A 24,156-nucleotide genomic window follows, 5' to 3' on the forward strand; every position below is an offset into this window, starting at 1 on the left:
ATCATTTTGTCAGCCTGCCAAAGCTCTGGAGGGGAAAAAAAGCATTTTTCAGGCTTATCTTCTTCAAGCCTGTGTGACAAACGACTGCTTTGTTCCACTCTCACAGTGGGGAGGCCTCGCAGACCTCTCACAGCTCACTGGCAGAGGGCTGAGTGTTAGCAAGCTGACACGTACCGAAATGTGAAAAAAAAAAAGACAAGTTGACAACATTTTCATGAATATTTGAAGAGACTGTCTTTCAAGTCGCAGTGTGTAAATTGAGGCAGTCAATATACTTTTCAAATTAGGATGCTTTCATGCAGTACCTGGTTTCTGACTCAGGAGATACAGGAATGTTTTCCGTGGATCAACGTGATCTCTGAAGGTGAGCTGCAGAAGGGATCCGGATTTCTTCAGCTTCTGCATTAACCACAAACCTGTGAAGCACAGGCGCCCAATCAGCTCATCCTACACTTGGGTTTTTAATCTCAACAGGAAAAAGATACTGAGATAAAATTCAAGATGCAGCATATATGCTATGCACCCCCCCAGGAGCGGAGCGGCGTCCTCACCTGTGCTGACCAGCGTGCTGTTGTTATACAGCATTCCCAAGTGTGGTCCCGACAGCGAGAGGAAAGAGTGCAGTTTGGGCAAATAGCAGCGGAAACGAGGCCTCGTCAGCACCGAGCGGATGATGATGTTCCCGAGAGAGTGGCCAATGAAGCTGTTGGCCGAAGACAAACAACTTTCAGAGAAGTAAACTCGCAGTGTGAGTGGGTGGTGGGAGAAAAAAAAAAAACCCAGGACTTCCCACACGGCTGACCTCTGACACTGTGAAATGTCTTATTATACAGCTGATGATAAAGTGCACTTCAGTACGTGGTGGTTGATGTTGATTTTTAATTGCTTTATAGATCAAATCTAAAAATGATTCTTTACACAATAATAATTAAAAAATGACCTGTAATTCCAAACTGAAAATGCACTTCCAACTTGTGATCTCGGATTGCATAAGTATTCACTAACAGATACAACATGTGATACATCACATTTCAAGCCAACTGATCTGTGAAAAACCCATTCAGTTTATAACCTCCGCCAACGAGGTAGCAGGAGGTTATGTTGTCACCCCTGTTTGTTTTGTCTGTTTTTGAACAGCCTGGAGCTCACAATTTTTCACATAATTGTTATGAAATTTTTACTGAAGATTCATATCCTGACAGGCAAGAACTGATTCAGTTTTAAAGGTCAAAGTCAGGAAAACTTTCTATCTTTTAACATTGAATGAATTTTCAAAAACAGATATCTCTGTCTAAAAAGATCAAACTTCTTTCATATTTGAAAGCATTATGTAGGATGGTATCCTTTATCGCCTGACAAAATTTGATCCACATTTGATCTGGATTGTGGATTTTGTGGCCATTTAAATTTAACACTGAAAACCCTGTTGAATGTATATTTTACATTATATCTTAATCAAACGTGTCCCAATCACTCTTATATTTGAAAGTGAGGTGCAGACTGGCACTCACTATCACCTGACAAAGTTTGATCTGGATCTTATCTGGAATGTGGATTTTGTGGACATTTGAATTTAACACTGAAAACCCCATTGAATGAATATTTTACATTATATCTTAATCAAACGTGTCCCAATCACTCTTATATTTGAAAGTGAGGTGCAGATTGGCACTCACTATCAACTGACAAAGTTTGATCTGGATCTTATCTGGAATGTGGATTTTGTGGACATTTGAATTTAACACTGAAAACCCCATTGAATGAATATTTTACATTATATCTTAATCAAATGTGTCCCAATCACTCTTATATTGAAAGTGAGGTGCAGACTGGCACTCACTATCACCTGACAAAGTTGAATCTGGATCTTATCTGGAATGTGGATTTGTGGACATTTGAATTTAACCACTGAAAACCCCATTGAATGAATATTTACATTATATCTTAATCAAACGTGTCCCAATCACTCTTATATTTGAAAGTGAGGTGCAGATTGGCACCCACTATCAACTGACAAAGTTTGATCTGGATCTTATCTGGATTGTGGATTTTGTTGACATTTGACTTTAACATCGAAAAGCCCATTTTGTGTAGATTTTGCTTTATATCTCAGTCAAAACTGCCTCAATCACTCATTTTTCTGTTATGGATTTACCCACACCACCAAAGGTGGATGGAGGTTCCACTTCTTTGCTGTTTGTCTTCCAGGTATCAGTCAGAACCAAGCGCCAAAATGCAATGACACATTGTGCACAGCAGAGACAAACAATGTTCTGTGAAAATGAACTGAAAAAGAATTCAGAAACTGAAAAAGTTGAAAAAAACTGACAACGCCGCAAAGAAACTTCAATTTAAGTGCATGAATTAAATACATTCTACTGACATTTAGTCACATCTAATTTATCATATGTAAAGTCACTTCTAATAGGACTTTGACCTTGAAAAAATTTTCTAAGGTAAAATTTTGGGGAAATTGAAACTAGTGTTGGTGGAGGTTTGCACTCTATGAGCACGCTGCTCTAGTTCAATGATAGTGATTTCAGTTGTTCAGTTGATTTTGTAATGCGCACACACACATATATCTCTTGTTTGTAAGCAGTAAGGTGGTGCGTGAGCTCCATAGATGGATTAGGGCTCATGTGAGGTCTTGCAGATGTTGCAACAGACCATCGTGGTGAAAAAGAGCTGAGCCAGGAGGCCAAACTCTCGGTTAAGTGGTTGATTTATTCTCTAGTCCTCAACTGTGGTCATGAGCTTTAGGTAATGAGTGAAGGAACAAGATTACGGATGCAAGCAGTGGACATTAGGTTCCTCTGTTGGGTTTTCACTCAAAGAAAGCATGAGATACTCCACTCTGAAGTTTTGAATCAAAGCTAGTCTTGCAGGCTGAATTCAAAACAAGCTGTAGTTCAACAACTGCATCAAACTTCAGCAGCTTCATGAAACCGTGAGTTTTAAAGCTTTTCTATGTTTCAGATGCGTCAGCCATGCTCCTACACAGCCTAACAGAGTAATAATAACCCACTGTGAAGGGCCACCTGAACATCTTATAGTGGTTCTATGCCATGATCGTAAAATATATTGATTGATATTGTCATCCAATGGCAGGTGAAACTGAGTGTGTGTGAGAGAGATATCAAGGCTACTGCATTTGGCTAAAACTATACACTCATTTATTAGGTACACCTAGTGAAACGTAATGAAGCCCTGCAGTCCTTCATGAAAAATCAAAGGTGTGCACTCTTAAAAATCAATACCACCAGCCACCACTGGACTCAGAGTCCAGGTGCTGCTTCTTCACATCGAAAGGAGCCAGCTGAGGTGGTTCAGGCATCTGGTAATGATGCTCCCTGGTCTTCGCACTAGTGAGTTCTTCCAGGCACATTCAAATGGGTAAAGGCCCCAGGACCCTGGTTGGAGGGATCACACTGCCCAAATGGTTTGGGAATGCCTCAGGATCCCCCAGGAAAAGTTACAGGACTTGGCAGAGGATAGGGAAGTATGGGATGAGCTACTTAGTCTGCTGCCACCATAATCTGGACCTGGATAAGCAGCAGAAGATGAAACTCATAATACGCCTGTGACTGCATGGTTGAGCTTGTGATCATTCATCATTGTCACTCAACCATCACCAGGTCAGGTTAGGTCATGTTGATGCTGTTCATGACCACATCCCCTCCCATATGGAACTACGCGAGGTCCTCATTGGACCCTAGGTCCTGAATGGCAAACATCTAGAACAGGGGTGAGCAACTTGTTCCAGAAAGGGCCAAGAGGGTGTAGCTTTTCTTTGCAGCCACTGACTCACCAGGTGATTTGACTGATTAACTGATTCCATCTGCTCAAAGAGATGTTAATCAGTCAATCACCTGGTGAGTCAGTGGCTGCAAAGAAAAGCTACACCCTCTTGGCCCTTTCTGGAGCAAGTTGTCCACCCCTGATCTAGAAAGTGGACAAATTTAAGTTGCAGCCAGGAGATAATCTGACATATCATTGTTATGAGATCACTGTGGTCCTCCACACTGAGGCACCTCTGTAATGGATCATCCATCCATCCATACGAGGGGGCTGACATCTATCCCAGCAGTTATTGGGTGAGAGATGAGGTACACCCTGGACAGGCTTCCAATCTATCTCAGCAGGACCGACACATAAAACTCCCACTCACACCTACGATCGATTTAGAGTCACTAATTCACCTAATCTGCATGTTTTTGGAACTAGGAGGAAGCTGGAGCACCCGAGGGGAACCCACACAAAGACTGCGAGAGCATGCAAACGCTACAGACAAAGGACCAGGTTGGAAGTGAAGCTGGTACCTTCCTCACTGTGAAGCAGCAGCGCTAACCACTAAGAATCAAAGAAATTCAAATTGCATTTTTGTCTTCTTTTATGATTTCTGACTTGATAATTACATGACACTGTGCTGAAAGCCATTTTGAGTTCTCGTGCAGGTGCAATGAAAAATGAGGCCCAGAAACTGTTTGGGGTTGAAACAGTTAAGCACAGAAATGTTGGGTTCAGTCTGTGACTGCTGCCGAATGTTCAGATGACCTTGTGCAGTTCTGCCTGGTGTTGGTTCCCACACATACTGCACGAGGGGAAAAAGATGTAGAAAAAGAAGAAAATCCCAAAGGAGCTGATACTTCTAAAAGACTGCACTTTTGTTTGAAGTGGTTTTATCTGAAAGTATCCATATGTTGCAACGTGTTTTATAATAATGGGAACCTCAAAATGTTGAACGTTTTCAAAGGCAACGCCAACTTAATGATGTTAACAGAGAGGACGAAAGAATTAATCATATTTTTCCCAGCAGAGGGAAAATACTCGAGTCATAAAAACATGTCTCTCACTTAGCTTAATTACCGTATTGTTTCAGCTTCGCCCCAAATTCCTCATCGCCATATTTGCGTTCTCATCTGTCTGCCACAAAACTAAATATAGAGGTAATGTGGAAAAAGCCAGATGCTGTTGTGGCAGTCCATTGCTTTTGCCTTTGATATCCGCTCTCCAGAGAATTCAGCACAGTAAAAAGAAAAGTTTGCAAACTTGGGTAGGAACTTAAAATTGGCACTTTGAGGGCAATTAGGCAGAAAGACGAATAGCTTAATTTGATCTGTACCAGGCAACACGACTGCATAAAGAGCATAATCTATCAAATGAAAGTCAGAAACATATTGGCAGCGTATGATAACAGCTTGTCATCCTTTTTTGTCCTCGTGCAGCCAATGACTTATCTTCACAAGTTAAACAAGATGCTCTGCTGCCACCTGCTGGAAGGAAGATTTTCAGCACCACTTTGCTCCAAATCCTCAGTCAATCAAAATGAGAAAATAACTGACCTGATTCTGCCTATGGTGAGATTATACAGCTGGATGTGTTGGATGATCTCGTCCAGCAGCCTGTCCGTCATGGTGTCAAAATCTGCAAACGTGTCAGTCTGCAGGAGAACAACAGAGAAACAGCTGTCAGCATCCTGCAAACTGCATTAAAGCACTTTGATGAACTGCGCCTGTTCCTCATCATCAATTTGTTCCAGTGAGCGCCATCTCAAATGATACCTGGTTTCTCTCCGACATGAGGAAGTCCAGCCTGGATCCCGGCAGACCTAACTCAATAAAGGTCTTTACCAGCCGAAGGTCTGCACTGTTGCCTGGAAGCAAATTCAGCTCTTATAAACACTGCACATTAATCATGCAAAAGAACATGTTTTATGGAATTAATAATCACCGGTTACTGCACATATGTAACATGATGTTTTATTTCTTAACAAACTCTCAGAAACTAGAGTCAGGTAGTATTTGTATGATATTTTTCTAATTACAACGGAGTTTAAACTAAACAATCAAGATGCTATTTTAGTGCAGAGTGTTAGTTTTAATTCAAGGGGTTTCATAAAATTATAACAATCCAATTTGTAATCATGACCATTTTTATACACAGTCTCTCCAATTTCAGAGCCCACAAGAACTGCCCCAAGTACTAGCCGCATGTACCTAAAAATGCATCATGAAGACGGGAAGAAGAAAAAAATTCTGTTTATTTTTTTTAAAATGATGCTACGGCTTCATGTAACAACAAGAAAATTAATTTAATCAACACATTATTTATTTATGATGCTAATACAGTTTTTATTGATTGCTTTGACACAGTAGTCGACTCAAAATCCACATTTCTCAAAACAGTTAACGCAGAGGCCTAAACAGTGGCACCAATGGTCAAAATTACACATTTTGCTTGCAAAAGGCTCTAACTCTGCTAAAACATTTAAACTATGGACCAAAAGCAAATTTTGCCCTCAAACAACACAACTTGCACACAAGTGCATAAGCACTTCCAATCAGTTATTAGACAAGGGGCATCAAAATACAAAATGCAGCACTCAATGTGAATCAGTGCTGCATTACTGGTCATTGTACCTAATGACTGAGCTACAGTAATGACTGAGCAGTTTACATGTCAGTGCCATTTGTAGTCAAATTTGCCTTCTTGCAAAAAAATTGATCCAGATATGCTGTGATGAAAATTTTATTGATTGCAGTATTCATTCTTGTTTTTCTTATTTAGACCGTGGCTAACAAATGAAATATCCCAACAGAAACCACATATAGAATATGAAAGAAAAAATAAAATCCGTCACTGTGTAAGACATTAGGAAAATAAAAATAATAATTCTGTACAATAAAGAAAAAAAATCTCTACTAGTCTATTCTCTCTTGACGAATAGGCCACATGGCCTCATCTACATCACACTCATTTTCCCTTGCGATGCACCTAGGGAAAAATCTTCTAGCATGCCTTATCCATCCTTGGCATGCCTCTGCATCTATGTCTTGGGCAGCAGCGGTCATTGCATCGAGCAAGGGCATCTGCTCATAGGGGCGGTGGTCGTATACCTTCCATCTCCATGCACTGAAGAATTCCTCTATAGGATTTAAAAATGGAGAGTATGGAGGAAGGAATTGCATCATCATCTTCAGGTGCCCCACAAACCACTCATTCACCACACGAGAGTGGTGGAATGCCACATTGTCCCAGATGATTACAAACAGTGGCATGCCAGGCCTCAACAGCCCTCTTTCCTGAGGTGGGATGAGCCTGTCATGCAGGGTGTCCAAGAATGCAATGAGGCGCTCACTATTGTAGGGGCCAACAGCTGGAATATGGCTGAGGACGCCATCATTAGAAATAGCAGCACACATAGTAATGGTGGCGCCCCTCTGCCCTGGAACTGTAATAGTGGCCCTATGCCCAATGAGGTTCCTCCCACGGCGCCTCACTTTACAGAGGTTGAAGACGGCTTCATCGACATAGATGAAAATATGATGTGCCCCCTCAGCTTCAAGCTCCATGATACGCTGAAGAAAAGAAAAAGCAAAATTACAATTACATACAGTAAAGGTAACTCCAGTTGACAGTAACTGCATGATATGCCAAGGCACAACAGTATAGTACTGTAATGTGTCCTTACCTCCACATATTGGCATCTGGCCTCCTTCACAGCATCAGAGTTCCTCTGAAAGGGAACTCTGTAGAGCTGTTTCATAGCCATGTTGTTCCTACTGAGGACACGGGCAATTGTTGTCTCACTCACAGTATTTACATTTCGAAATACCCCCTGATCTGCAATCACTGCTGCCCTGATTTCACTCAGCCTAATGGCATTATTTGCCAGAACCATGTTCACAATGGCTGCCTCCTGCTCAGCATTCAAAAGTCTGCATCTACCACCACCGACCGGTAGCCTTTCAATTCTATAAAGAATACATGACATGTGGAATAAAATTACATGACATACTGTATATCACTACAGATATATCTGTATATACTGTATGAGCAACATTACCTGTTCTCCAGTCGAAAAACTCTGACAATGGATGCAACTGTGTTTCTATTGAGAACAGGTTGGACTCTTTGTCCAGCCTCTCTATGTGAAAGACCATGATTTACCACATGATCAATCACAGTTGCCCGAATTTCATCTGTGACTTGAGCCCTTCCAGCTACACCCCCACCTCGCACACGGACTCCTCTTCCTCAGACTCGTCTTCCCCCGAGCCCTCTACCTCTCACTCTCATGCGCCTTAGACCATCCATGCTTGCAAGTTACAACACACAACGTGGCACCTTTTGAACCTGCAGACTGATTGCAAATTGAAAAGTTGTGTGAAGCAGTGTCAAACAGGTGCTCCAGTGATTTCATGCCGGTCAAGAGGTTTCTAAGAGATGGAAATATATGGTTTCTGTTTGGTTACCACAGCTAAAGCAATGGAGTTTGGACTGCTTGAATGACATCTGCGTTAACTGATTTGAAAATGGGTTAATTCATTTGCAAGAGGTGTTTTTTGCTCTGCTGAGAGAGTGATGATGAGGACTGGGAGGTTACCAGTTTCTTCAAACAGGTTAAAGCAATCAATAAAAACTGTAACATGTTAACATGCCGAAGCTAATGGACTAATTCATTTTAACATTTGATGCACAAAGGAGTCAATAGTCAACTGATTTTGTTTCCACTGAAAACAGAAAAACATGAATGCAGAATTAAAACATTTGCACATTTCTATCATTAAATGTAAATAAAACAAATATACTTAAAAAAAACATGATAGCTAGACTTACCTTAGCCTAGCCATCCTTCTTGTTGGTATTCCAGCTGCCCCACAAAGTGTAAACAAGTCGAGTGCTGAGTAGAATGAGGGTTATTCCTTATCATTACTCAAGCACATACAAATGTTAGTCCTTCTCTTTATACAACAGTGTGGTCTTTCAGTTTGAGATATTGATTTATTAATTTTGGTAGTTCACTAAGACCCAACACATCCTTCCCATTTAGATCTTTATTTTCTTTTTTTAACAGCCACTGAAAAATATATAAGAACAGCTTGTCATGCATATAAACAGGGCCATCTTGTGGCTGCAAATGATAATGCGGTATATTTTTTGAAAAGTCATTTTGACATGAGCCAGCAAACTATCTAAAAAAGTAAATAGTATTGCCAATTATAAATCTTCATGGCAGAGTGGAACAAAGCAGGCACAAAAATATTCAAGCAGAGAATTAGAGCATCACTCTTGACTTTCCAGAAGCTCTTTAAAACCTTGCTCTTCCAAAAGAATCTCTTTTGCCAACATCTCTAACAGCCTTAATTTGTTCTTACCATGTACTGCCTTTATCTCTCTACATTCCACTGCAATCTCAAATTTCACTCTCTGGTATCATTTTACCTTTTTTGTGCTGTCACTCATTGGTTTGCTTGTGTATCCAAAGACAGCATTCATCATTCTGTTGAAGACTCTTAAATTATAAAGACAGCACCTACTGTTATGCTGAAGTATTCATTCAAACTGTAGCTTACCTTAGCTCACTTGTAAGTCACTTTGGGTAAGACAATCAGCTAAATGAATGTAATGAACTGTAATTCAAGCTGTGTTTTTTTGTGTGTAATTGGAAATCTTCTCTGCAATCTTCTCTCGAAATGATAAACACAATATTTTTGTCAAACCCCCTTGAATTAAAACCAACAGTCAACATCATGAGCGCATTTCGATTGTTTCATTTCATCTCCACTGTGGTGGTTTACAAAAGGTAAAATTATAAATTTTCTCACCGTCCAAATATTTGTATAGATGAGTCTTTTTTTACATTTTACATTTAAAATACTAATAATAATTTCACAGTGCACGTGCATCACTTTCATAGCTTCTGTTATTGTTCCGTGACACGCTAACTTACCATCAAGTCCGTGCACACACACCACAAGGTGTATGCCATCATCGAATTCCTCGTCCTCTTCCTCGGGGGGAAAGTAGGGAAGATCTGATGCAAGGAGAGGAAGGTCGCTGTACAGACTGGCCTGGAAGCTCAGCGCTTTGAACAGCTCTTCTTTGGCTTTATAGAAACTGTGATAAAGCACAGAAACAGTAAAAAGAAACTGTTTGGGAACATTTCTAAATCATGCATTCAGAAGAAAACAATCTTCTCTAAAACTTTGGTGCACAGACACACACACACACACACACACACACACATACAGATGAAATGCAGAAATGCAAGAACAAACTTTACATACTGAAAATGCATGAATCTCAGAGTTCAGTGCATGATGCATAATGTATCTTACCTATAACATTGTTACACAGTGCCGCTTACTAAAGCAAGTTTTGTAGAATCACAAGTAGCTCCACAAAGTTTCATGCTCCTGTCATCCTGCCAGGTTAGAGGTTTAGTCAAATCCAACTCCACTTCCAGTATTTGCATAGACATGATGGATTTGTCTGCACCCTCTGATGTGATTAAATGTACTTAGTAGGCGTTTCACCTCAGCTTGACTTTGTTGCTTACAATTTGGCATCAATTCAGTTTTGTTATGCAAGTCTTTCCAATTATGAGCAACCGCTGGCTTCCAGATTTCAACAAGCGTCTCATCTTAACGCCAACACCTTATGTTCAGAGACTAATTTTGAAGGTCAAACGGGAAGGTTCATGGTGTCATTACTTTGGCAGCGCCTGATAATTTGTGCTTCAAACCAGGTCTGCAGATAACCTGTGGGTGGCATCATGGAGGGTTTGTTCAGTGTTTCAGTGTATATACAGTCTATGAGTATAATTCGAAGTATACGTTCTGCCCACCAAAAAAAAAAAAAAAAAAAATGCCTCTTGAAGGGGATAAAAAACATATTCAAGTGGTGATTGATACGTTTTGAGCCTAACCCAGAAAAAAAGTAGGGCGTGGTTCTCCATCTTTGCATTCTGAGAAACCAACATTTCTCAACATTGCACTCAGGGAATCAAAACTATACACGATCTTGAGAAATGATGGTTTCTTAGAATGCAAAACTTGCCCCACTTTTTCTGGGTCAGGCTCAAAACATCTCAGTTGCCCATCCTATAAGTCACACCTGGGGGTAAGTTGCATTTTTTTTCTGTAAGTGGAACTCACTTTTAACAGCGTTTACCTGGGAGCGAGTTTGATGGTGAAGAACTCAGTAGCACTTGTGCACACCACAGCTTGTGTTGTTACTAAAATTAAATATTTTTAAATTTCAAAAATAAACAACATGGACATCATACTGGATGTTATTTGATGAAGTTTGGACAAAAGAAATTGCCTGATGGACATGTGTAGAGTGGATTTTTGCAAGAAGCAGTCAGCCTGTGGTGTGTACCAAAAGAACATTTAAATTCCAAAAACAAGAAAGATGGACAGCAAAATGGTCTGGGATGCGCAGTTCCTTTCTGTGTGGAGGATGCATGTTCTCTCCATGTCTATGTGTCTTTATTACGGGCACTTCAGTTTCCTCCCACCATCAAAATCATGCTCATTAGGGTCTGCCCTTTTCTCTGACTTTGACCACAGAAATGTCTGGAGTAGGTCCCCAGTGGTCAGATTGTGTCTAACTGTAAGCAGGACGGATTAAATGCACAGAACAAATTTGGGTGCATGTACAATGACAATAAATTGTCCTTCCTCTCAGAAAAGAAAATTTTGGGGAATTTTCAATTTAGACATGAACTCACTTTAGCATTCGTTCATTGGTCTCATCATCCATGCTCAGCTGATTAAACAACGATGAAGATATGATACCAAAGGAGCCCAGGGGTTGATGGGTGATCGGCGAGGCAGCCTGGCGACTAGAAATCCCACTGATTGATGGAGAGTCTCTTAGGGCGGAGGAAAAAGGCAAACACGTTGGCGCACAAGACACAGACATGTTCACAACCTCCACCATCTTCTTATTCATGAAGGCCAGACCCGAGTTGGGGATCTTGGACGGCTTACTCTGACAGTTCAACGGCTCTTTGTCACTGGCTGAGATGCCACTAAGATCCACAGATAGTGCGACTTCACTGGCTGCCAGCCCTCCAAGTTCAGTGGGTCTCTGAGTGGAGCTGGTACTGTTGGGGGTGTCCCGGAGATCATCAGCATGGTGTCTCCTTAAGTCATCAGAATCAAGAGATACTTGTAAAGGATCCAGATACTCCTGACTCTCAGTGATAAGAGATATAGAAGTTTGATGTTCATCACCAGTGTTTGTGCTCTCCTGATGTGCTTCACTTTGATGTCCACATGACTCATTTCCACACCTGCAGGGTGCTGATTCGCACAGATGCACCTCCACCACTGATTCATTAATTCTGCTGCCACGTGTCTGATGGTCCATAATTTCCTCCGGGCTGGTGAAAGCAGTGCTGTCGTGTCTACACTGCTGTAAAAGCAATACTTCTGTAACACCACTTAATACCGACTTCACTCTGTTTTTCTCTGATAGGTACTGCAGAGAGTTTAACTTTTCAGGACAAATAAGCTCCTCAAAAACATAATCAGGGTTTGATTGTGTCACTAAAGCGGACATGTGGGGCTGTTCCGAATCCTGTGAAGAAGGGTTGACCCTACACGAATGCACAAATCTGTCAGTATCTAATTCCTGGCTGAGCGTCACACGGTGTTCCTTGATGTCTTCCGGACTACTTATCTGCGGTGCAGAAACCGACTTGGTCAGTTTGCTGAGTTGCCTGTGCTGCTGGTCTTCCTCATAGGGCAAAGAGGTAATGGAGGTGAGGGAGGCCTGTATGCCTCCGCTCCGAAAGCTGCCATTGCTCTCCATCTGGAACCCTTCAAGAGAACTGCGGTGGGCCGGGTGATGGCATACCAGTTGCTGTGAGATCTCCTGTTCACTGACAAAGTCTAAAGGAGGGGACCCTGCAAGGGGGCCTCCACAGGCCACGCCACCGAGCTGGGCTCACTCTCAATGCCTGAGTCGGAAATAACTGAGGAGGAGCGCTTCATGAATTTGCAACCAACCAGGCCACCGTGGTGATTTGAGTCTTTTCTGAGCTCACCAGGAATAGGAGAAATAACCTGATGCATGTCAGCAGTGGACCGGTTGATGAGAGGGATGTTGTCCTTCTCATCTTCTACGGTGGTAACCAAAGGTTCCTCTTTGCTGACTTCATTCACTCTTGCATTGCAGTCTTTGAGAATATCTGGTGGACTTTCTGATACATGATGAACCGGGGACCCTTGACCACTGTTAGCCATACTGGAGTTAACCAGATGATTCTGGTTTAACGAGAGAACCAGGACACCTTCTCTTCTGCAAGTAATGTCTGTCAATGCAGAATCACATCGCTCCTCACACTGAACATGTTCTTCCTCTGGTCTTCTAGTCCTTATACTTTCCTCTTTAGGAACAATGTTCTTGGTATTTCTGATGCTATTGCTGGTCTTACTCTGTTCTGATATGAGTGAAACATATGTGGGCAGATCCATGCAATCATCACTGTCCAAAAGATCCTGTTGTATTGCTGGTGATCTGGTTCGCTGGCTTCTTGGAAAAATCCTAGTGGCAGGGGTGACTGCAGGGTCAGAGTTGGTCTGTTCACTTGTGGTTCCAGGCATTGGCACATGTGATACGCAGTCTGGAATGACAGACATAACACACATGATTTCACTTTGAAGAAACAGATTTATTTTTCTTTGAGAAATACCAAGTTGTCTGCATTTTTAATTACCTGTTTGAGGAGACTTGACATATCTGTCCTCAAAGATGATTGGCAGACTGGTATAGTCTCCATCAATGTCCAGGCACTCGACAGGTAAGGGAGGCATCTTGGTCAGGTAGTCTGAACACCGCACTTCAGCAGCTATCTGGCCATGTCTGTTGATCCTGAACAGTGATAATGATTCTAAAGATATTTTTAAAAGATTCATTTGATGACTCTTTCATTGTTGTCAGTTAAGAGATCTTTATTTTTAACAGGAAAGGCTCATACTCACAAGTCCTCTTGAAAAGTCAGAGATGCCTCTTTGGAGTGTTCAGTAAAGAAATATGCCTCTGAAAATCTTCTGACCTAATGTTTAAAGATACAGAAAGAAATCTCAGCTGTGCAAAGTCTCATCTTCAAGTCATTAATACTGAAATGTATAATCAGGACCTTTTTTGTGTATTTTAACACAGTCTTCAAAAGTGAATCCAGAATGTTTGACCATGATACAAGAAAGACGGAACAACTACAATCATTCATTCATTCATCTTCTACCACTTAGCACCAGTTATGGGTCGTGGGGGGCTGGAGCCTATCCCGGCAGTCATAGAGCGCAAGGTGGGGTACACCCAGGACAGGACGCCAGTCTGTCGCAGGGCCACAAATAGATAAACAAACACAGACACACCCACACACACACACCTACGGACAATTGTAAAGATTCCAGTCCACCTAACTCGCATGTCTTTGGATGTGGGAGGAAACTGGAGCACCCGGAGGAAACCCACGCAAACACGGGAAGAACATGCAAACTCCACACAGAAAGACAATGGGAATTGAACCCATGACCTTCTCGCTGTGAGGCAAGAGTGCTAACCACTAATCCACCGTGCTGCCCACAACTACAATCAATTTACTCATTCATATTGAGCCAACTTATAAAAAAGTCCAAATAAGATGCTTAACATGAATAAGGTCTAACCTTAGGCAACACTAAATGGACTCCTCTGGTATGAAGCCCAACGCTTTACCACAAGACCATCACCTCCCTTTACCACAAGGGTGGTAAGAAAAACACCCCCCACCCCCTTTCCAGGCATTTCTGACGAAGAAACCTCAAGCTGACCAGACTCAGAGCGGTGACCAATTGCTTTGGTCGTACTAACAATAAAAAGTGAAATCAAGTGAAGAAAAAACAAACAATTGTCAAACATGCAAAAAAGAATGTCCTTGAAGAAAGTACCTGAGATAAAGTCTAGTGGGAGGCGTGATCCACAGGAGTGGGAACTAACAAATATCCCATCTTTGTTCAAATACTAATATATGTGGTGGGGGGGGCGCTGACAGACGTGTTGGCTCATACATAAAAGAATCTCCTGTGTCAGAAGGAGATTCTTTTAATTTCTTTTTTGGTGAGTTATTTTTATGCCTTGGGAGAAGATAGCCACCCCATTATTGAGTGGATTCTGTCGTCCTGTCTGCAGTTTGAGTGAACAGGGTCCAAAGCACGAATAAAAAGCTCCTTCACTCTATGAAAGAAGATCATTGAAAACTTTGTCGTCATTCCCCCACCACAGCTCTAATTAGAAATGTATCACCCTCAAACATCAGCCACCGTGACCATCAAATCACCAGAAACATTTTGTGGGTTTATTTTTGTCCCACAGTAATTATAGAAAAACTGTTAATTGAAATCCTAACTCCAGTGGTGGGTGGAGGTATGACAATATCCCCTCAGGGTAATCTAATACCAAAACAAACATCTTCATTATTTTCCAACAGCTGAGAGCAAAGAGTATCAAATCAGGGAGCCTTGAGAGTTACTCTGCTGCCGAGCCCATCGAAATGGTTTCATATTAATATTGAACAGCCCAGTGATTACACTGAAATGATATGAGGCTGCTCACCTGAGTCCGAGCTGCTGGGGTTTAAAATAACGTCTGATCATTTCCGACGTTTCCTATTGTAGCATTTACAGTTCACAGACCGCATTGACTCTGGACACTTTGTCCATCGTATGTCTTAAAGCTGACCTTTGACTTTGAATTAGTGTGATCTGTGATCACAATGACAAAATTGTCATTTTTACTTCATATAGCTACTTTTACTTTTACTTTTATTTTTACTTTTACTTCAAACTCAGCCACATGGGGTGTGCAGCCAGTACATTCTGAGTGCCGGTCCCAAGCCCGGATAAATGAGGAGGGTTGCGTCAGGAAGGGCATCCGGCGTAAAACAAGACAACCCAACTATGCAGACTCAGAATCGAATTCCCATACCGGATCGGTCGCGGCCTGGGTTAACAACGTCCGCCACCGGTGCTATTGCCCAACAGGGTGCCGGTGGAAATTGGGCTACTGCTGGGCGAAGACGACGACGAAGAAGAGGAGGAAAACGTTGCCACGAACAGCGTGAGAAGAAGAAAACTAGAAGGGTGGAAATGAGAGTGGGGACTTTGAATGTTGGTAGTATGACTGGTAAAGGGAGAGAGCTGGCTGATATGATGGAGAGGAGAAAGGTAGACATATTGTGTGTGCAAGAGACCAAGTGGAAGGGAAGTAAGAGCAGGAGCATCGGCGGTGGGTACAAGTTGTTGTACCATGGTGAGGACAGAAAGAGAAATGGTGTTGGGGTCATTTTAAAGGAAGAATATGTTAAAAGTGTGTTGGAGGTTAAGCAAGTGTGTGACAGGGTGATGAGTGTGAAGTTGGAAATTGAAGGGGTGATGATGAATATCATCAGTGCATATGCCCCACAGGTAGGTTGTGAGATGAAGGAGAAAGAAGATTTCTGGAGTGTGTTAGATGAGGTGGTGGAGAGTGTGCCCAAGCATGAAAGAGTGGTGATAGGAGCAGACTGTTGGTGAAGGGAACAGAGGTGATGAGGAAGTAATGGGTAGATATGGTATCAAGGATAGGAATGGGGAAGGACAGATGGTAGTTGATTTTGCAAAAAGGATGGAAATGGCTGTGGTGAATACCTACTTTAAGAAAAGGGATGAGCACAGGGTAACATATAAGAGTGGAGGAAGGTGCACACAGGTGGACTACATTCTTTATAGGAGATGCAAGCTAAAAGAAATCACAGACTGTAAGGTGGTAGCAGGAGAGAGTGTCACTAGAGAGCATAGGATGGTTGTTTGTAGGATGACTTTAGAGGTAAAGAAGAAGAAGAGAGTGAGAGCTCAACAAAGGATCAGATGGTGGAAGCTGAAGGAGGAAGACTGTTGTGTGAAATTTAGCGAGCAGGTGAGAGAAGCACTAGTTGGAGGGGAAGCAATTTTGGACAATTGGAAGAGTACTGCAGATGTGGTGAGGGAGACAGCTAGGGCAGTACTGGGTATGACATCTGGACAGTGGAAGGAAGACAAGGAGACTTGGTGGTGGAATGAAGAGGTCCAGGAAAGCATAAGGAGAAAGAGGTTGGCGAAAAAGTTTTGGGATAGTCGGAGAGATGAAGAAAGTAGACAGGAGTACAAGGAGATGCAGCGTAAGGCGAGAAGAGAAGTGGCAAAAGCAAAGGAAAAGGCATATTGCGAGCTGTACAAGAAGTTGAATAGTAAGGAAGGAGAAAAGGACTTGTACCGATTGGCCAGACAAAGGGACAGAGCTGGAAAGGATGTGCAGCAGGTTAGGGTGGTAAAAGATGCACATGGTAATGTGCTGACAAGTGAGGAGTGTGTGCTGAGAAGGTGGAGGGAATATTTCGAAGAGTTGATGAATAAAGAAAATGAGCAAGAGAAAAGGCTGGATGATGTGGTGAGAGTAAATCAGGAAGTAAAAGAGATTAGCAAGGAAGAAGTGAGGGCTGCTATGAAGAGGATGAAGAGTGGAAAGGCAGTTGGTCCAGATGACATTCCAATGGAGGCATGGAAATGTCTAGGAGAGATGGCAGTAGAGTTTCTAACCAGATTGTTTAATAAAATCTTGGAAAGTGAGAGGATGCCTGAGGAGTGGAGACAAAGTGTGCTGGTTCCTATTTTCAAGAACAAGGGTGATGTGCAGAGCTGCAGTAACTACAGAGGCATAAAGCTGATCAGCCACAGCATGAAGTTATGGGAAAGAGTAGTAGAAGCTAGGCTTAGAAAACAGGTGAAGATCTGTGAGAAGCAATATGGTTTCATGCCGAGAAAGAGCACTACAGATGCAATGTTTGCTCTGAGAATACTGTTGGAAAAGTACAGAGAAGGACAGAAAGAGTTACATTGTGTGTTTGTGGACGTAGAAAAAACTTATGATAGGGTGCCAAGAGAAGAGTTGTGGCATTGTATGAGGAAGTCTGGAGTGGCAGAGAAGTATGTTAGGGTAGTACAGGACATGTACAAGAATAGTGTGACAGTGGTGTAATGTGCAGTCGGAATGACAGACTCATTCAAGGTGGAGGTGGGATTACACCAAGGATCAGCTCTGAGTCCTTTCTTGTTTGCAGTGGTGATGGACAGGTTGACAGATGAGATCAGACAGGAGTCCCCATGGACTATGATGTTTGCAGATGACATTGTGATCTCTAGTGAGAGTAGAGAGCAAGTTGAGTCTAGTCTGGAGAAGTGGAGATATGCTTTGGAGAGAAGGGGAATGAAAGTCAGTAGAAGCAAGACTGATTACATGTGTGTGAATGAGAGGGAGCCCAGTGGAATAGTGCAGTTACAAGGAGTAGAAGTGGTGAAAGTAGATGAGTTTAAATATTTGGGGTCAACTGTTCAAAGTAATGGAGAGTGTGGTAGAGAGGTGAAGAAGAGAGTGCAGGCAGGGTGGAGTGGGTGGAGAAAGGTGGCAGGAGTGATTTGTGACCGAAGAATATGAGCAAGAGTGAAGGGGAAAGTTTACAAAACAGTAGTGAGACCAGCTATGTTGTATGGTTTAGAGACAGTGGCACTAACAAAAAGACAGGAGGCAGAGCTGGAGGTGGCAGAGCTGAAGATGTTGATATTCTCTTTGGGAATGACAAAAATGGACAAGATTAGGAATGAACATATCAGAGGGACAGCTCAGGTGGGACGGTTTGGAGACAAAGTCAGAGAGGCGAGATTGAGATGGTTTGGACATGTGCAGAGGAGGGACCCAGGGTATATAGGGAGAAGGATGCTGAGGATGGAGCCACCAGGCAGGAGGAGAAGAGGGAGACCAAAGAGGAGGTTCATGGATGTGCTGAGAGAGGACATGCAGGTGGTTGGTGTGACAGAGGAAGATACAGAGGACAGGGTGAGATGGAAATGATTGATCTGCTGTGGCGACCCCTAACGTAAACAGCCGAAAGACAAAGAAGAATAGCCATCCAAAAAACATCATGTGGGAGTGTGAAATGTTCTTCATCAGCAGTCTGGCAAAGTCTTGGGAAAATTTTTCATTGCATGTTAATCACATTCCGTGGACTGAATGCAGGTTCCACTACGTTTCAGAAAGAAAGAATGACCCCAATGAAAATTACCTTTGCTTCTCAAATCAAAAATCTTCAAACAAAATGACAAATGGAATATTTCTTACTTATATGCCTAGCTGTAAAGTCATTTCACAACTGTTTGGTAGCTCCAAGCCTTTCATCGTTATTTATGGATTAGAGCGTCACAGATACAGGATTTTTAAGACCAATACTAATTTCGATATTTGATTATTCTAAAATCCAATATGACAATATATTATTTTTTTTTTTTTTTCCCCCAGAAACACATAGAATAAACAAAGATTTCACCAGACATTTGTTTAGTGGAATTTTTGTAATGAGTCCTCATCAAGGTAACATGATGCATTAACATAAGAAAATTAACTTAAGAATTTGAACAATACTTGCGAATATATGATCTGATAAATAACACTGGACATACGATATATGTAAAATATGTAAAATCCATATATGTAAAATCCACATCCATTTGTTGTGTTTTATTTTTTAATAGAGGAAAGGCATAAAATTGAACTTTATTATGTATTTCACCTGAAAATTTCTGATTGCTGCAGATGGCCCTCTGGTAGACAAACTATGCAACAACAACACTCATGCCATTGTTGATCTTCCATCTCTCCATTGCTTTTTAATTGTCACTTATAATTGCTGACACTGATTTATCTAAAAGTAGCTCATATCAGGTGAGCATATTGGTTTGCCGATTTATCGGTTAGGCTCCAGTGTGGATTATGAGGAATGTACAGTAATCATACAACAAGTATTCAGAAATTTCAGTCTTGCCTGTAGCAGTCTCCCCATATATGTGTTGGCAAATACTGCAAATGCAATAGTAGCAATGGAAAATTATTATTGAGTTGATCACAAAAAATCACAATCAAAAGATGCAACTAAAGTTAGTAAATATACATTTTTGAACAGATTTGCACAAATCATGATCACACAGACAATTACTTACTGGTCATTACAAACCATAAATGTACAAGATGTGTAACACAAACTTCAGTGTGTAATGAAAAGAAAACTGATGAGCAGGTTTCATTAATAATATCAACAACTGGTAAAGAAATAGAAATTACTGTATCACACCTGATATAGCAGTCTGTTTGCTTAGCCATGTGTTTTTGCTTCAAAGTTATTGTAGATTTTTTATTTATTTATTTATTTATTTATTTTATTTAATGATGTCACCATGGTGTCACATACAGATCAGCATGTGGTATTCTGCTTTGTTAAGTCACAGTACCTGAAATCATTCATCTATATGTCTTGGTTTGTGGAAGGCACAAAATGAAATGTACATTTCAGTGACATTCAATGACCTTTGTTGACCTTGACCTCCATATTAACATCATGCTGAGATGATTCACCTGTGCCTTATGAATGAAATGTTCCTGAGATATTCATCTAAAAAGGTCCTTCACTAATAAAATGGAGAAATAAATGCTTTTTTTCCTCCTGTTTGTTGTGTTACATGTTATTCAATGTTCCACAGTTCTATGTATGTTCTGTGGTACAGGCAAATGTTAGTCGATATTTGAGTCTCTGGCTCACAGATTTTTTTGGGTGGCACACAGAGAGCAGATTAGCTCAGTGGGCGAGTCTCAAACAGGATTCCAGAGTTTACACCCACTAAGTTGTGATCACAGTATGACCATATTGATCCACACAGTTCGTTACCACCCTACAACTATCCCTGACAAGATTCTTAAAACCACCTGTACAAAAGAAAGGGACCTAAGAACTGGAAAAGTGAAGATGTGAGGTACAGTTTTCACTCATGCTGCCAGATATTGCTTCTTTGCATTTTAACACAAGCACTTATCCACTTTAATAAGACCACCACAACAACCAACATAAAACATTCACAATTAACATAATAAATCACAATTACTGTCAATGATTTGGATTTTTCTCAGCAGACTTTGCTCTTCTTTTGCCACATCAAAGCTCCGGTTTTCCACTGATCTTTCTGTTTCAAAAAAATTTATTTCAACAATGGACCAATGTTATTTTTGCCACTCAAACTGCATCAGGAGAGATTTTAGCTTCATAAAGAAAACAGCCGAATCACATCACATCACTTCAAGTTAGAAAAAGAAAGCTCACCCAGTGTGCACGACAACACACACAACAGTGCATTTTAGTGAATTCATAACACATTTAAGTAGCAGTTTTCAAAACTGAATAAATTCCAGGAACTTCTCTTTTGGACAGCTTTAGCAGTTTGCAGTTTTTTAGACAATTGTGCTGTATATTGTTTTTGGTGGTGTTGTTATTATAGCTGCTACACGTAGACAACAGTGCATCAGGATGCGTGTTTTTGCTGGTGTGTGACTCTCACCCTGAGCGTGTGGTGCTCCTGGGCCAGGTATGACAGTATGTGGGGGTTGAGCACAGCGACCTCCAAGAATTGACTCCAGAGAGCAGCCAGCTGAGAGCAGAGCTGGCTCACATCCCTGCTGATCTGCTCCACTACCTTTTCGTGGCCTTTCTGTAGCTGCAGGAGATTGAAGAAGAAAGTCTTGTTGTTGTCAACTGTCTTCTTATACTTGTATAAACCCGATGTCAGTCTACTTTAGGCTCTTATTCCTCGTCCTTTTATATGCTGAGCAGCACGGACACCCCAACACTTATCATGCAATGTTTATGGACACAAAGAAAGTGCTTTCTACTGGAGGTGGATGTGATGTTGGTGTCCAGATTTATTTACTAGGGATGTGACAATCATGTTGCTTTCTTCAGATCTGAGTCAGTTAATATTAAGGTATATCTTCTATTATACATTCCAAATCTAAGGTGGAACTCTACTAGTGTTTACTAAGGTACACCTAAATATCTTTAAAAAAATAGAATGAGTAGAGCCACTTAGGTGCCTGGTCTTGAGAACCAGGGATGGTCGGTTGAAAAGCTTTTTTTTATCCCATGGGAACTCTCCCTACCCACCTAAGTGGCTCAAGAATATGGACAGAATGTATATAAGTGACATTTACATGACAATTTATGTGACAATATTGAGATACGATAATTTGTCCATATTGTACAGCCCTACTGTCAACTAGCTGAAAACTTTGAATATTAATTTACATCTACAATTAAAAAAATGCTTAAAGTGGGAGGGGGTTAAGAGGGCTGTAATTGGGTGGGGGGGGAGTCAGCTGAAAAGCAAATAAAGCAAAGTGCTTAAAAAGGTAGGGGAGTATGGGGGGCAGAGCCCCTCCAGAAGCTGAAAGGCATAAGGACAATGCTTAAAAAGCTGAACGGTTGCTCCCAAGAACAATTTTACTGAAAAAAGTGTGAAGGACCTAAAGGACATGGTTAGATGACGAGGAGCTTTTCTAGGCATGTGAGAGGAAAATAAAGAAAAATGCTTAAAAAGGTGGGGAGTCTGGGGGGGCGGAGCCCCTCAGAAACTGAAAGGATTTTTCCATGCTAATGCTCCCCTGAAGCATTTACTCAAAATAAAGATTGAAGGACCTAAATGACATGGTGAGAGCCTGACGAGCTTCGCTCGTTCTTGTCCGTGCCATCTGTCAGTCTGGATCATTTCTCACAGGTTGGGAGGCATCAGTGAGGGAAGGTCCAATCAGGAGTCCTGAAGGACATTTCACCTGTTTATTCTCTTTGTGGTACATTTTACTCAAATGATGTTTTGATACTGCCAAAAGCTGAATACTCTGGAAGCTACCACAAGGTCACATTACATCATCATTGCACCTTTACTGTCAAACATAAACATACATCAGTATCACAGCCAAGATTTTGCCATTCTATGCCAACTTGATGCGTGATTAATTGAAAACAATGTCAACAACATTTTATCACAGCCAAATTTATTTCATGTGGGTGTTAAGTTTTGTTACTTTATATGCAGAGCGTCTTGTGCCATATATCATATGTAATGTAATATGTTAGTGAATTGTTGTTGTGAATTTCAATATCCATTCATCCTTGTGCTAATTAGCATTTATATAACTTTTGAGGTCCCATAGCAACATATGGAGAAGTCGGTGTACTGTAACCTTCAGCAGCAGTGAGATATTATGGGAATAAATGATGAAATGTGATTGGAAATGTACACTGACCCACCAATCACAGTGCAATCCCCAAAGGCTAACTATTTATATGTTTTAATTATGAAATCTTAAATTGCTTGGCGACTATCATGTAATCAAAATTTTTCTTAACCTGGTCACCATGCCAACAAAACAAAAGGTCATGTCACAACCATTGTCTACCCTTAGTGTTTGTTATTTTCTATGCATAGCCACAAACAGAGACACAAGTTTAAAAAAACCTTAAATTATATTTACACTTTGCCTTCAATGTACATTTTCATCCACGTGAAAAGAAGTCTAACATACACAAGGTTAAATAATGTGGCTACAGATGGTGGAATGCAGTTGGCTGATGGAGTTTGCTGATTAAACGTACCTGTAACTCTGCTGTGAGCTGATTCAGAGTTTCTCCCACAGGAAGTGTCTCTGTGGGAAAGAACATTAGCAGTTTTTAGCAAGTTATTTCACTCCTATTACTCTACGAAAGATTTAGTAAAAAATCCCAAACTATGCAATCCTGTGTATCTTTTGGGGAACTTGTTTCACCACTTTAAATCACACATGAAATGTTGAAAATGCAGCCAGATGTTATGTGCCATAGCTACACAAAGCAAATCCAACAATAACAGCACTACGTAGATACAAACACAGATAATCTGGTTTGGCACAACTGGCACAGTGGTAGTAGTAGTGATGCAGTACACTGGTAATACATTGTTAATACTACCAGATTCTTTAAACATGTTCGTAAATTATATTGTACTATTAAAGTTACATTTGTTCCCTTAATATTTAATTTAGTCATTTTCTTGCACATTTGTACTTATTTCTCATTGTTACAGTTTAGTTTGGTCTTAAATTACAACACAGACCATTTGAAAGTTTGACTCCAATATATAGTTCAAAATTAGCATGTTTGGGTTGCATTTGCTTCAGTTCATTATGTTACACTTTTATGTTGTTGATACTTGAAATGTTGTCGGGATAAGTGAGACATCATCACACTGAACATCATAAGTAGAAGATGTGTATACATTTAAAGCATTTTCCTAAAGGCAGGACACAAATATATTACAAAAGTGAGCCAAGACATATATAAACAGTAACAACTCAGCCACATGGGGTGTACAGTCAGTACATTCTGAGTGCCGGTCCCAAGCCCGGATAAATGAGGAGGGTTGCGTCAGGAAGGGCATCCGGCGTAAAACAAGC

General features: G+C 41.1%; 1 protein-coding gene across 1 annotated transcript in view; it reads right to left on the reverse strand.

The window, feature by feature from the left end:
- fam135b (family with sequence similarity 135 member B) overlaps window positions 1-24,156 on the reverse strand; it is a 113,628-nt gene that overhangs the window by 8,164 nt on the left and 81,308 nt on the right. The window contains 11 exon segments of the mRNA XM_034160784.1: window positions 306-416; window positions 552-703; window positions 5,343-5,440; window positions 5,562-5,653; window positions 9,734-9,900; window positions 11,519-12,698; window positions 12,701-13,420; window positions 13,514-13,668; window positions 13,779-13,852; window positions 21,231-21,386; window positions 23,321-23,370. Of these exon segments, the coding sequence (XP_034016675.1) occupies window positions 306-416; window positions 552-703; window positions 5,343-5,440; window positions 5,562-5,653; window positions 9,734-9,900; window positions 11,519-12,698; window positions 12,701-13,420; window positions 13,514-13,668; window positions 13,779-13,852; window positions 21,231-21,386; window positions 23,321-23,370 (2,955 nt within the window).

The sequence above is a fragment of the Thalassophryne amazonica genome, chromosome 20 (genome assembly GCF_902500255.1).
Source record: "Thalassophryne amazonica chromosome 20, fThaAma1.1, whole genome shotgun sequence".
NCBI classification, from domain to species: Eukaryota; Metazoa; Chordata; class Actinopteri; order Batrachoidiformes; family Batrachoididae; genus Thalassophryne; species Thalassophryne amazonica.